The sequence below is a fragment of the Lithobates pipiens genome, unplaced genomic scaffold, assembly GCF_037356315.1.
Source record: "Lithobates pipiens isolate NorthernLeopardFrog02 unplaced genomic scaffold, aLitPip1_a1.2 Scaffold_13, whole genome shotgun sequence".
In the NCBI taxonomy this organism is placed as follows: domain Eukaryota; kingdom Metazoa; phylum Chordata; class Amphibia; order Anura; family Ranidae; genus Lithobates; species Lithobates pipiens.
In genome coordinates this window covers 107,131,602-107,145,678 of record NW_027507718.1, presented here as the reverse complement: position 1 = coordinate 107,145,678, position 14,077 = coordinate 107,131,602, and the positions used below count along the sequence as shown (strand labels likewise).

At 43.5% G+C, this 14,077-nt stretch overlaps 1 protein-coding gene across 3 annotated transcripts in view; it reads right to left on the bottom strand.

Annotated features, from left to right (window-relative positions):
* RNF38 (ring finger protein 38) overlaps positions 1-14,077 on the bottom strand; it is a 423,900-nt gene that overhangs the window by 74,621 nt on the left and 335,202 nt on the right. Inside the window, exon 1 of one of the 3 annotated variants that reach the window (XM_077475380.1) lies at positions 13,451-13,690. The exons of the other annotated variants lie outside the window; for them this stretch is intronic. Coding sequence (XP_077331506.1) covers positions 13,451-13,459 — 9 coding nt within the window. The 5' untranslated portion in view covers positions 13,460-13,690. Of the gene's footprint in view, positions 1-13,450; positions 13,691-14,077 lie in introns of those variants that run through there. 3 annotated transcript variants of the gene reach the window in all.

Sequence of the window (14,077 nt, the reverse complement as noted above, 5' to 3'; positions counted from 1 at the left end):
CTCCTCTGGCACACATACCAATTTGAATGAGCCAGAGTCTCTGTACTGCACTGTTACAATAAATACAGTAAATATTAAAGAGGGCCGTTTAAAAAAAAAAAAAATTAAAAGTCAGCAGCTGCAAACACTGCAGCTGCTGACTTAATAAGCACACTTACCTGTCCAGGGCACCCATGATGTCGGCCGCCCGAGGCCAACCCGTCCCTCGGGTCCTGGTGCCGCCATTCCTTCTAAGGGAAACAGGCAGTGGAGCCTTACAGCTTCACTGCCCGTTTCCTACTGCGCATGCGTGAGTCGCGCAGCGCTTTGTGAATGGGACGCCCTGTGTTCAGGGACACACAGTTCCCAGAACACAGCGCGACCCATTACCCAGAAGACAATGCGACGAGGAGAGAAGACAGAAGATCTCCGCGGAGGAGGAAGAGGAAGATTAGGATTATGTGCCTAGCAACAGGAATTTCTGGTAAGTAAAAAAAATATATATGTTTTTTCATTTTTTTTTTTTAGATTTTTTTGTAATTTTTAATATTTTTTTTTTCAGGGTTGCCCTCCACTTTAAATTCTTGTATTGCACAGGCTGGTGTGAATGGCTTGGTGACACCACTGCCCTTACTTGTCCAGAACACCCTTAAAAAATGGATGGCAGTGCCAAGTGAGCACCTTCTTGTAGTTACCATGCAGAAGGGCAGCCTCTTGGTGCAGGAGCCAGAAAACTGCAGCTATCACAGTAGTAGCTGTCACTTGCAGCTTCCACAGGAAACGCTCAGCTATGATATATGCATACTTATATTATTCCAAGCTTAAACAGTAACATGCCATAAAATGCATACCTAAACTTCAGCGTTAAGAATATTTAATGCTAGCCATATACTATATGAAAAAATAAAAATCGGCCGAATCCATTTAACCAGTTGCCGACCGCCGCACGCCGATGTACGTCGGTAGAATGGCACGGGCAGGCATAAGGACATACATGTACGTCCCTTGCCTGCCGCGGGTCGGGGGCCCGATCGGGCCCCCGCCCGGTGCCTGCGGCGGTCGGTTTTCGTCCGGGAGCGATCCGGGACGAGGGGGCGGCCATTCATTCATGGCCACCCCCTCGCGATCGCTCCCGACGAATAGAAATCCCCGGTGACATCACTTCCTCTCCTGTAATGTAAACACAGGAGAGGAAGTGATGTATTCTCTCCTCCGTGTCGGTATTTTTCGTTCCGACACGGAGGAGAGCGGATCGGTGAGTTGCACCAACACGACACTACACAGTAGAACATGCCAGGCACACTCACACCCCTCCCTTCACCCCCCGATCCCCCCCCAATTACCCCTGCCCCCCCCCAGTCACAGTGACACCAATTGCATTTTTTTTTTTTTTTTTTGCATTGGTGTCATTTGTGACTGTAATAACTGTTAGGGCAGTTAGGGTTAGCCCCCTTTAGTTCTAAGGTACCCCCCTAACCCCCCCAATAAAGGTTTAACCCCGTGATCACCCCCCGTCGCCAGTGTCACTAAGGCTGGGTTCACATTGCAGCGGTTTATGAGAACGGATGTGATTCGCACCGCACTGCAGTGCAAATCACATCCGATCTCTGTGCGATTCGAGTTCAGCCATACAGATAGTATGGCTGAATTCGCGTCGCACCCGCCGCAAACTCGCACGGGACCCTTTTTTTGGTCCGCAGCAGAATCGGATCGCATGGGTGTTCACACCATGCGATCCGAGTTTGCAGATCGCACTGCAATATGCGAACTGATCTGGGGGTGTCAGTAACATTTCACTGACACTCCCAGCAGTTCGCATAGGGCAGTGTGAACTGCCGCCGGGAGGCATGCGATGCGGGAACCCGCCGCGCATTCGTGGCGTTCCCGCATCGCTCCAGTGTGAACCCAGCCTAATAAGCGATCGTTTTTCTGATCGCTGCATTAGTGTCACAGGTGACGCTAGTTAGGCAGGTAGGTATTTAGGTTCGCTGCAGCTTTTTATAGCGCCAGGGACCCCCATATACTACCGCATAAAGCCCCCTAATTGCCCCCTAGTTAACCCTTTCACCAGTGATCACCATATAGCTGTTACAGGTGACGCTGGTTGGTTAGTTATTTTTTTATAGTTTCAGGGCACCCGCCATTTATTACCTAGTCTCACTAGTGTACCCCTAAATTTAGGGGTGTCTACTTTCCAAAATGGGGTCATTTGGGGGGGGGGGGGTTTGTGCCATCTTGGCATTTTATGGCCTTCAAAACTGTAACGCCCTTAGAAAGCCTGAAGGCGGTGCTTGGTTTTCGGGGCCCCGTACGCGGCTAGGCTCCCAAAAAGTCCCACATATGTGGTATCCCCGTACTCAGGAGAAGCAGCAGAATTTATTTTGGGGTGTCATTTCACATACGCCCATAGCATGTGTGAGCAATATATCATTTAGTGACAACTTTGTGTAAAAAAAAAAAAAAAATTTTTTTTTTTGTCATTATTCAATCGCTTGAGGCAAAAAAATAAAATATTCAATGGGCTCAACATGCCTCTTATCAATTTCCTTAGGGGGTCTACTTTCCAAAATGGGGTCATTTGGGGGGGTTTTGTACTGCCCTGCCATTTTAGCACCTCAAGAAATGAGATAGGCAGTCGTAAACTAAAAGCTGTGTAAATTCCAGAAAACGTACCTTAGTTTGTAGATGTGACAACTTTTGCGCAAACCAATAAATATACAATTATTGACTTTTTTTACCAAAGACATGTGGCTGAATACATTTTGGCCTAAATGTATGACTAAAATTGAGTTTATTGGATTTTTCTAATAACAAAAAGTAGAAAATATCATTTTTTTTCAAAATTTGCGGTCTTTTTACGTTTATATCGCAAAAAATAAAAATCGCAGAGGCAATCAAATACCATCAAAAGAAAGCTCTATTTGTGGGAAGAAAAGGACGCAAATTTTGTTTGGGTACAACATTGCATGACCGCGCAATTACCAGTTAAAGCAGCGCAGTGCCAAAGTGTAAAAAGACCTCTGGTCATTTACCAGCAAAATGGTCCGGTCTGAAAGTGGTTAATAAAAAAAAAAAAAAAAAAACATTCCACCATGAGCACAAATGATAGTGCCATCATGAAATGACCGATAAATCAATCAGTCGGTGGATATAAATCAATCAATGCTTTTTTTTTAAACCTATACCTAGTGCAGACAGGAAACAATCTTTCAATTCATCATTCAGCAGAAAATTTCCAAACTCGTCCCTCATTTTCTCAGCACAAACGTCCCAACAATTATCGATTATGTGCCCATTAAGTGGCCGAAAAACGGTCTAAATGACTGAATTTCAGATAATTTTTTGTATAGTGTATGGCCAGCATTAGTCAAGTAAACAAAATATTTTATAAATATATTTCATATATTTTCAGCCAGGCAGTAGTGCTCTGGATTCTTTAGGTGTTCTCCATGCTATCCTCATCTCCCTTAAGTTTAGAGTTGTTTAGCGGGCTAGGGAGTGGGGGCTGGAGGATTTGTACTTCATAAACGTGCTCTATAAAAAAGGTGAACTCCAGGCAAAAAAAAAGTGTCATGGTAGCCACTCACCTGGATTTCAAACATTTCTGCCTTTGTTCACCTCCATTACATGGGCTGTGATGAGATTAGTAGTTTACACATACATTAGATTGTTTTTGTTTCATAGTCGTCATACAGTCAGTGACAAGAAAACGGCATTTCTGGCAGAAATCAACAGGTAGTTTATGTACTTTACATGAAAAGTAAAAATGAATACAGCCGCCACATTCAAAGGACCACTAAGGTACAATGTATTTTTTGTTCTTGGGTTTAGTTATGTTGAAACACCAACAGGTCTAATCACTCCCCCAACTCTACAGCACAATTAATTGGCCTATTGTGCAGCTTCTGTCTCCATTCCTTTGTTACAGAACTACATCAATTTGTGCCTTAGATGTGCCTGGAGTTCAGCTTTAAAAAATAAAGTTATAATATATATCTCATGATAAATAAAATGTCTAATGCCCTAAAGAATGATGAAAGGCCAACTGATGAAAAATGAGAGGTGAAATACCAGAAAAAAGTAAGAGCTCTGTAATATTTACTCTAGTTCAGGAAGGCTTCATAATCTGAGAACCCGTATAGAGCCCTGTGCCTGCTAGGTATGCTTTGTATAGTACAGAACATTTTGGAAATGGAACAATTTTATCAATGGACAAGGAACTAATTGAATTGTAGAAAAGTATGTGAATCTTGAGTTAAAGTTGTATAAGTCTTGAGCAAAAAAAAATAAAAAAAACACAGGCATGTATGTATGCATGTCTAGTCGCTATTTTAATAAAAACAGTTTTGCCAAACCCTCAAAGTATATCCAAACCCAAAAACAAGAATCTATTGCATTGCAACAAGCGTATTAAGCAACATGTCACCCTAGAACTGGGAGTGTATTAGGACTACATAATGGAGGAGCGTTTCGTAATCCAGGAAGATAGCAAGGACCAATGCTAACTGATAAAAGTCCAAAGGCAGAGAGTACAGGAAGTTACCACCTCACAGAATATCTGACTGGATACACAGCTTATTTTTTTTTTTTTTTGCATTTGAATAAAAAACACTTTCAAAAATTGTATATTTAGCAGACCAAAAAGGAAGCAAGAAACATGTAGTTTGTGTCCTTCTACACAGGCCTTGTCCGGTACATTTAGCATGGGATCCATGAACAGATCTGTTACTGAACTGGAACAGGAAAAGATGGATTTTATTTTTGAGTCATTCCATTTTCCCCCATATTTTGACAGTGGACGGAAAACGGACTTATGTCCATATATGACTGACTATCTCCCTTTTCATTTTCTTTTCTGAACCCAGATGGACTCTGAGGTAAGCACATCAATATACATTTGCCTGCTCAGTCTTACGTTATGCTTCTGATCAGATCTGTAAATGCATTTTTGGTGCAGTTTTGTGCTTAAAGTGTTACTAAAGCCAGGACCCTGCATTCACTATATCTGATCTTCCACAGAACACGGAAATGCATTTTAGTAAATATAAACTTCTAAATAACTTCTCAGCAATATAGAGCCGTCTCATGACTTCTCTCAGTGTCCAGCCGAGCACTGATTAAAACTTGTAGTTTTCATTCTCCTCTGACTGCCCTATGAGACTGCAGGACCCCCGACCCTCTGTCTGGGCAGTGCCGATTGGCCCTGTGCTGAGAATATAATCTCTCTCAATACGCACCAAATTGAGCGTGTGCAGAGTACCTCCTATGGCTCTGTACTATCAGCAGATGGATTGGGGAGGATCGGCGGTGTGTAGGATCAAACAACCTTTTTACACAATGCATAGAATTAGCTCCTTAGGTTCCATAGCGAGTATAACAAGCATGCTTTATAGCATATACTGACTGATTTTAGGGTTTGTTCACACTTTTCTAAATTTGATGCACAACTGCTCCTAAAGCGTTTGTATGGCATGAATACAGGCATCAATGACCTTTAGAATGAGGCATTTTACAAACGTTAAAAAAACACTAAACGCTCTAGGCACTAAAACCACGCTGAAAATGCCTGCCAGAGAATTTGCCGAGCGTTACCACAGACCTGAATGAAAGGTGTTGAAAGGCTTCAAACCCCTCCTAAATCAACATGAGGCTTCCATTTTGAAACACCACAACACTAATGCTTAGTGTGAACAGCACAGTGCTGTCTATTATATCTTGTGCATAGGCGTTTGTGAGGAGCATTTTTAAGGCCTCTCAAATGCCTGCTCTTAATGCCAGTGTGAACTCAGCCTGTTGAGGGTTTAGGAACACTTGAAAAATCCAGTCCTAGCAACAATGATGCCAATGCACACATTCCTGTAGAGATGGCTGTGCATGTGTGTGCTGAAGCAGTTATGGAGATTTTGGTGTGCTTGTGACATCTCTCTAGCAACAATGTCAACACATACTGCCAGTCATTGGCCAAAATGAAGACAAAATGAAAAACATGTTCTCTTACAAAAACGCATTGGAAATGGCATGATTGAACAGCAGCACTACAGTAAACTTAGGCTTTAGGCCCGTACATACGACAAAATAAAAATAAATAAAACCCCACACACACAGAGTGATTGTCCAATCATTTTTTGTTTGTACACAGCTTTCGAGAGCCGTGCACAACAGTTGCGAAAATATCCTGAGACAAGCACTACAAGTGATGTCAATTTGTGGAACTTTGGTAACCTATTGGCTTTTAATATAAGACTAAAAACAAAAAAACGGACAAATCATTCCTTCAATATTCTTATGTGAACTAGGCAATTCAAGTCTGCAAACACTTTAGCTAAAAATGGAAAGGTTATTAAAGTGGGTGTAAACCCTTACAACACACTTTGACCTACAGGTAAGCCTAGATTAAGGCTTACCTGTAGGTCCAAGAAATATCTCCTAAACCTTCACGGTTTAGGAGATATTTGCCCGAATACAGGCACCACTGTCTACGGTGCATGCACCGTAGACAGCGGCGCGCAGGCGCACTGAGCGCGGCATTTCCAACGACGGAGCTGCCGCACGTGTCGGCTCGCATGCGTGAGTGTAACGTCATCGCGGCGGAGCCGTGAGACCCCACCGAGAAGAAGATGGATGCATCGGACTACAGGGGACAGCGGTGACTTCGCTGGCTCCTGTGTCAGGTAAGTGACACATAATGGACTACTATGTGATGCATAGTAGTCCATTATGCTTTGCCTTTGCAGGGAATGAAAGAGGAAGTAAACTCATCAGGGTTTACTTCCTCTTTAATATAGACACACTGATCAGCCACCTAATATTGATTAGGTCCCCCTTCAGCCCTGACCCATCAAGGCATGGACTCCACTAAATCTTTGGAAGAATGCTGTGGTATCTGTACCAAGCCATCAGTAGCAGATCCTTTAGGTCCTGTAAGTAGGAAGGTGTCATGCATCGGACTTGTTTTTCCCCAGCACATCCCACAGATACTTGATTGAATAGAGATCTGCAGAATTTTGAGCCAAAGTCAATGTCTCAAACCATTCTGGAACCATTTTTCCCGGTAGGGCAAGGTGTATTATCCTGCTGAAAGAGGCCATTGCCATCAAGGAATACCATTCCTATGAAGGGGTGTACTTTGTCAGCAATCTTTAGGTAGGTGGCACGTGTCAAAGTAGCATCCATATAAATAACAGGACTCAAAGTTTCCCAGCAGAACATTGCTCAAAGCATCAGACCTCCACTGGCATCTTCACATGACACCAGATTGCACTCTTTTCCCCAGGTAAGAGACACGCATGAATCAGGCTGTCCAAATGATGTAAAAGACAAAACACGATTCATCAGAGCAGGCCTTCTTCCATTAAAGATGAAGTAAACCCTGATGAGTTTACTTCCTCTCATTCCCTGCAAAGGCAAAGCATAATGGACTACTATGCATCGCATAGTAGTCACTTACCTGACAGGAGCCAGCGAAGTTGCCGCTGTCCCCTGTAGTCCGTGCATCCATCTTCTCGGTGGGGTCTCGCAGCTCCGCCGCTGTCATTCGGCAAAGCCGCGATGACGTCACTCCAATGCATGCGCACGGGAGCCGACACGCGTGGCATCTTCGTCATTGATGATGCCGCGCTCAGTGTGCCTGCGCGCCGCTGACTACGGGCAAATATCTCCTAAACCGTATAGGTTTAGGAGATATTTCTTGGACCTACAGGTAAGCCTTAATCTAGGCTTACCTGTAGGTCAAAGTGGTTTCAGGGTTTACAACCACTTTAAATGCTTTTGGCTGTGGACACAGGTCAGCATGGGCATCCTGACCATTTTGCAGCCCCATACTCAAAACTGCAATGATTTTTGTTTTTCTTTTTATCTCATCAACTTCCAGAACATGTTCCCTCCCTGCCCAATATATCCCACCCATTCTCAGATACAACTGTAACCAGATAGCCAATGTTTGTCATGTAAAGCAGAACTAAACTCATTGATTTCATGGTTTCAATAAACCGTTAGACACAACGGGGCGCTTGAAAAATGTCCTGCAGCCCCAGTGTGTGAGTGAGTGCTTTCACATTGGGGCGGTGTGCTTGCAGGATGTTAGAAAAAGTCCTGCAGGCAGCATCTTTCGGGCGGTGGAGGAAAGGCACTACTGGCCCTGTTAGCGGCAGAATAGCTCTGCTAAAACCAGCAGTGCTTTACTGTGAACGCCCACCTGCGTGTGTAAGCAGCCTTACATATAACTGTCACATTAGTTGTGCTCTCAACCAAACCTTCAAACGGCTTGAGTCACAACTGATCACATGGCCTGATTGCATACAAATTTAAAGTGTTTAGGTTTGACCTCATATGGTTTGGTAAATTTAAAGGAAAATTGTACAAGAAAAAAATTGTATGTATAGCCAGCCTTAGAGGGGGAGCTTCCGCGAAAATAAGAAGGTGTAGTTATGCTTTAACCGATCAGTGATCATAAAGTTATGTCCGACTAGTGTGCACATGTAATAATTATATACATTTAAAGATAAAAACTTACAAACTGTAAATGTATGTAATCAAAACAGTTATAGTCCCACGCAAACTCTCTTTAGCAGTAATCTACAAGATAGAATTTTATTTTGACAAGGTACAAGCTCACCTTCCTCAGGTCCTGAAGCTGAGCTTGTGCCTTGTTGAAGCAGAATCTTTACTGTGCGTTCACCTTTCCAAACCCATGAGAGTCGCTCTCTTTTGGATTATATGCATTACAGTCTTTGCCACACACCAAGGCCAATTTTTATCATCTCCAATATGTGTGCAGTGGCAACCATTGGAATATTTTATATATAAATTGCCTTCATTAGTTCAAGCACTTACATGGTGCTGTCAATTTACTTTATTATATTTAAGTAATATATACACATACATACTGGGGCCAATTTAGACAGGATTCAATCAGCATGTCTTTGGGGTGTGGGAGGAAACCCACACAGACACAGGGAGAACATGCAAACGCCAGGCAGGTTGCATCACAGTTGGAATTTGAACAGATCACCCTAGTGCTGCCAGGCAGAAGTCCCAACCACTTAGCCACTGTGTGAGATAGAGATTATATAGATATATAAAATAGTATGGAAAGTATTGGTACACCTGCCTTTACACAAACTTTAATGGCATCCCAGTCTTAGTCTGTAGAGTTCAATATTGAGTTGGCTCACCCTTTGCAGTTATAAAAGCTTCAATTCTTTTGGGAAGGCATTCCACAAGGTTTAGGAGTGTCTATGGGAATATTTGACCATTCTTCCAGAAGCGCATTTGTGAGGTCAGGTACTGATGTAGACGAGAAGGCCTGGCTTGCAGTCTCCACTCCAATTCCTCTCAAAGGTGTTCTACGGGGTTGAGGTCAGGACTCTGTACAGGCCAGTCAAGTTCCTCCACCCCAAACTCGCTCATACAAGTCTTTATGGGCGTTTTGTGCACTGGTCCAGATCATTTAATGGATGATGATCATGTGGGGTTGTTTTTCAGGGGTTGGCCTTGGCCCCTTAGTTCCAGAGAAGGGAATACTTAAGGCAGGGCTCGACAAAACCCGGGCGCCCGGTCGCATTTGCGACTAGAATTCCAGACCTGGCGCCTGGGGCAGCACAGCTGGGGGTATGCTGTCTCCGCGGCCCCCCCCGGCGCGATCGCGTCGGGCCGCGCCGCCGCCGGCCGGTAATTTAGCCCCCGGCTTTGAGGCCTTCTACGATCCTATGGTTCCTTCTGTAATCTGGCGTCCTGTTGTGGTGGCCGTTGGAATTTCAACCAGCAATGCTAATGGATGCAATGCTAATTTTCCCTGCCTGCCAGCCTATCTTCCTTCCCTTTACTCAGAACCCCTAAAAATTATATATATATTTTATTCTAACACCCTAGAGAATAAAATGGTGGTCGTTGCAATACTGTCTGTCACACCGTATTTGCACAGCGGACTTACAAGCGCACTTTTTTGGGGAAAATGTATTTAATAAAAAAAAAAAAAATAAGACAACAGTAAAGTTATCCCAATTTTTTTTAATATTGTGAAAGATAATGTTGCGTAGAGTAAATCGATACCAAACATGTCATGCTTCAAAATTGCGCCCGCTCATCGAATGGCGACAAACTTTTACCCTTTAAAATCTCCATAGGCGACATTTAAAAAATTCTACAGGTTGCACTTTTTAAGTTACAGAGGAGGTCTCTATTTTTTTTTATTTTAACTTTTATTTTTATTTTTTTCACTGTTCTTTAAAAAAAAAAAAATGTGTCACTTTTGTTCCTATTACAAGGAATGTAAAAATCCCTTGTAATAGAAAAAAGCATGACAGGTCCTCTTGTATATGAGATCTGGGGTCAGAGAGACCTCACATCTCAATTTACACTAAAATGCAATTTAAAAAAAAAATTGTCATTTGAAAAAAATAAATAAAATGTCCCTCTAAGAGCTATGGGGGGCAATGACTTGGAGACAGGTGAGGGGCTTGGGGCTATCTTCCCCTCACTTGTCTCCATGTCAGGCCAGGGACAGGTCCGGATCGCCGTCACGGACCTGGCTCCTAACTTTTTTAGCTGGCTCCTAGATTCCAAGCAAATTTGTCAACCCCCGACTTAAGGCATCAGCATACCAAACATTTTGGACAATTCCATGCTCCCAACTTTGTGGGAACAGTTTAGAGATGGCCCCTTCCTGTTCCAACATGATTACACACTAGTGCACAAAGCAAGGTTCATAAAGACATGGATGAGCAAGTTTGGCTTGAAAGAAATTGACTGGCCTGCACACAGTCCTGAGCTGAAGCCAATAGAACAACTTTCGGGATGAATTAGAACGGAGACTGTGAGCCAGGCCTTCCCATCCAACATTAGTGTCTGACCTCACAAATGCGCTTCTGGAAGAATGGTCAAACATTCCCATAGACACACTCCTGAACTTTGATGACAGCAGAAGAGTTGAAGCTGTTATAGCTGCAAAATGTTGAGCCAACTCAATATTAAACCCTACGGTCCAAGACTGGGATGTCATTAAAGTTCATGTGCGTGTAAATGCAGGCATCCCAATAGCTTTGGTGACTGTAAATTTGCTGTCCCCTCAAAATAACTCAACCATTAATGTCAAAACCACTGGCAACAAAAGTGAGTACACCCCTAAGTAAAAATGTCCAAATTGCACCCAATTAGCCAATTCCCCTCCCCGGTGTCACGTGACTCATTAGTATTACAAGGTCTCAGGTAATAGGTGTTAAATTTGGTGTTATCGCTCTCACTCTCTCATACTGGTCACTGGAAGCTAAACATGGCACTTCATGGCAAACAGAAAATAAAATAAAAGAACTGTTGCTCTAAATAAAGATGGCCTAGGTCAGTGATGGTGAACCTTAGCACCCCAGATGTTTTGGAACTGCATTTCCCATGATGCTCAGCTACACTGCAGGAGCATCATGGGAAATGCAGTTCCAAAACATCTGGGGTGCTAAGGTTCACCATCACTGGCCTAGACTATAAGAAGTTTGCCAAGACGCTGAAATATCTGCCCTTATGTTGTAAAGCCCTGTGTAAAAACTGTCAGGACTATATAAATCCTGAATAATCATCTCTCTCATACACTGTATGTTTACAAGTAACCCATCAAAACACACATAGCTATCAATATCTATATTACAAACACACATTTTAGAGCTGCACAATCATCAAGAATCGTTATCACGATCTTGGCTTAAAGAGGGATTCCCAAAAAAAAAAAAATATTAAAAGCCAGCAGCTATAAATACTAAAGCTGCTGACTTTTAATAAATGGACACTCACCTGTCCCGGGTTCCAGCGATGCCGGCAGCCGAGGCCGATCGACCGCTCGGGCCTCGGCTGCTGCCGCCATTCGAGGTGAGGGAATCAGGAAGTGAAGCGAATCGGCTTCACTTCCCGGTTCCCTACTGCGCATGCGCGAGCTGCGCCGCGAAATAGGAAATCTCCGCACTGTCACTGGGACCCGTGTGTGTCCCAGCAGACAGCGCGGCAGGGCAGGAAATGGCGTAGACTCCCACGGGAGTCTATGCCCGGAAGTGGGTGAAAATACCTGTCTTTGACAGGTATCTCCACCCCCCTCCCCCCTGAAAGGTGTCAATTGTGACACCGGAGGGGGGGAGGGTTCCGATCAGCGGAGGTTCCACTTTAGGGTGGAATCCCGCTTTAAGTGTATCACAACACTCAAGCAAGAGAAAATCTGGGTAGTCTGCCAAGAATCAAAACACATTTTTTATCAGTTGAACTTAAGTATAAACATTGTAACAATTTGTCAATGGAATAGACTGTGTGCCAATGAAAAAAAAACATTAACCACTTAAACGCTAAAAGCTTTTTTCTGACATTCGTTGGTTTCAATTTAAAATAAAAAAAAATTTTGCTAGAAAATTACTTAGAAACCCCCAAACACAAATATATATATTTTTAGCAGAAGCCCTAGAGGATAAAATGGTGGTTGTTGCAATATTTTATATCCCATTGTATTTGCACAGCTGTCTTTCAAAAGCAATTTTTTTTGAAAAAAATAAAAAACCAACCAGTAAAGTTAGCCTTTTTTCCCTTTGTATAATGTGAAAGATTTTACGCCGTGAGAATCGTGAACTTCATTTTGCACAGAATCATGTAGCTCATTTATACTATATATAGCGGGGGGGGGGGGGGGCGCACAAAATAAAACAACCTAGGGCAAAAAAAATATATATATATATATTATATTATATTATATATTATATATTTTTTTTTTTTTGTGTGTGTGTGTTTTTTTTTTTTGCGTCATTCTCCCACCCAGTGTGTGTATTATATACACACACAAAAAAAATAAAAAATAAAAATCTACACACACTCAGTATATATAAAAAATCTATACACAAAAAATAATAATAATAATAATAGTATATACACACAGAGTATGTTTACAAGTGATCCATATAAACAAAGTAGATGTAAGCATTGTATAGTCCAATAATGTAGTATGGTAAGAAAAGGCTGGGGATGTAAAGAAGTAGAAAGTGTGGTGGGGAGAGTGAGGGAAGCTGATGGGGGAGTGAAGAAGAAGATGTGCTCGTATGATGAGATAAAGGGAGATAGGAGACAAAGGCAGGCGGTGAAGTGGTGGCAGGCAGGCAGGCAGCAGTGGAGGGCAGGCAGGCAGAGGTGTAGCGGCCTTCCCTGGTGAGTAGGACTGACACAGCGAGCAGTCCAGTCACATCCACCGATAGATACAAGGCTGGCCTTGTCCAGTATAATAATAATGACACCTCTGATAGGAGCGGAATGGGCCAAGCTGAGAAGACAATAGATGTCGGCCCCCCATAGGGAATGAGTTGTATGAGAAATAATAAGAAGAACATGACTGTATACTGTCTATGAAGCCACCCCCTCCCCCACATACAGGACACGGCATGACTGTATACACACACACACACACAACCCCCACCCCACCATGGTAAGATGTAGGCACGGAGAGAGATATACATACAGAGTACATAATGTTATAGACAACTCGCCTCCTCCGTGACCGAAGCACGCTCTCCGCCGTCACAGAGGGGAACTCTCGGGAAGTCGTCTGTTACACGCGCCCAGGCCGTTGCTCCTCACTGCTCGGCCGCCCGCCCCTCTCCATTCTCTTTATTTATCTATCTCTCGCCCTTCTGCTGTTGTAGCTGCTGCTTCTTCCTCCTTCTCCTCACTGTAATCGGGGCCCGAGCTCCCAGCAAAGCCCCCGCCCAACTCAATGCCTGCTGACGTCACCCACCCCGCCCTCTGTCGCTTCCTATATAAATGCTAGGCAGAGACGCGGACATCTTTGATGTGGGAAGCTTGGATGAGTATTAGTAGAGCGGACGTTGCTGCGACGCAAAAGAGGAGGGGATTCACAGAGGAGGTTACGCAGTACGTACAGAGTAAGGGAGCCAGGTAGTGCCCTAGGCTGTATATCGGGAGCAGAAAGCTGGCGAGGATGGATCGAACCCCCTAACATACTGGGGCCAGCGTGGGACTCTACAACAATCAGCCAAGTCTGGGTTATCAGTGTCTGATTGCTATAGGCACCATACACCTATCAATCTCATTCTACCTGGAATTGGACAATACACAAACGGTGTCA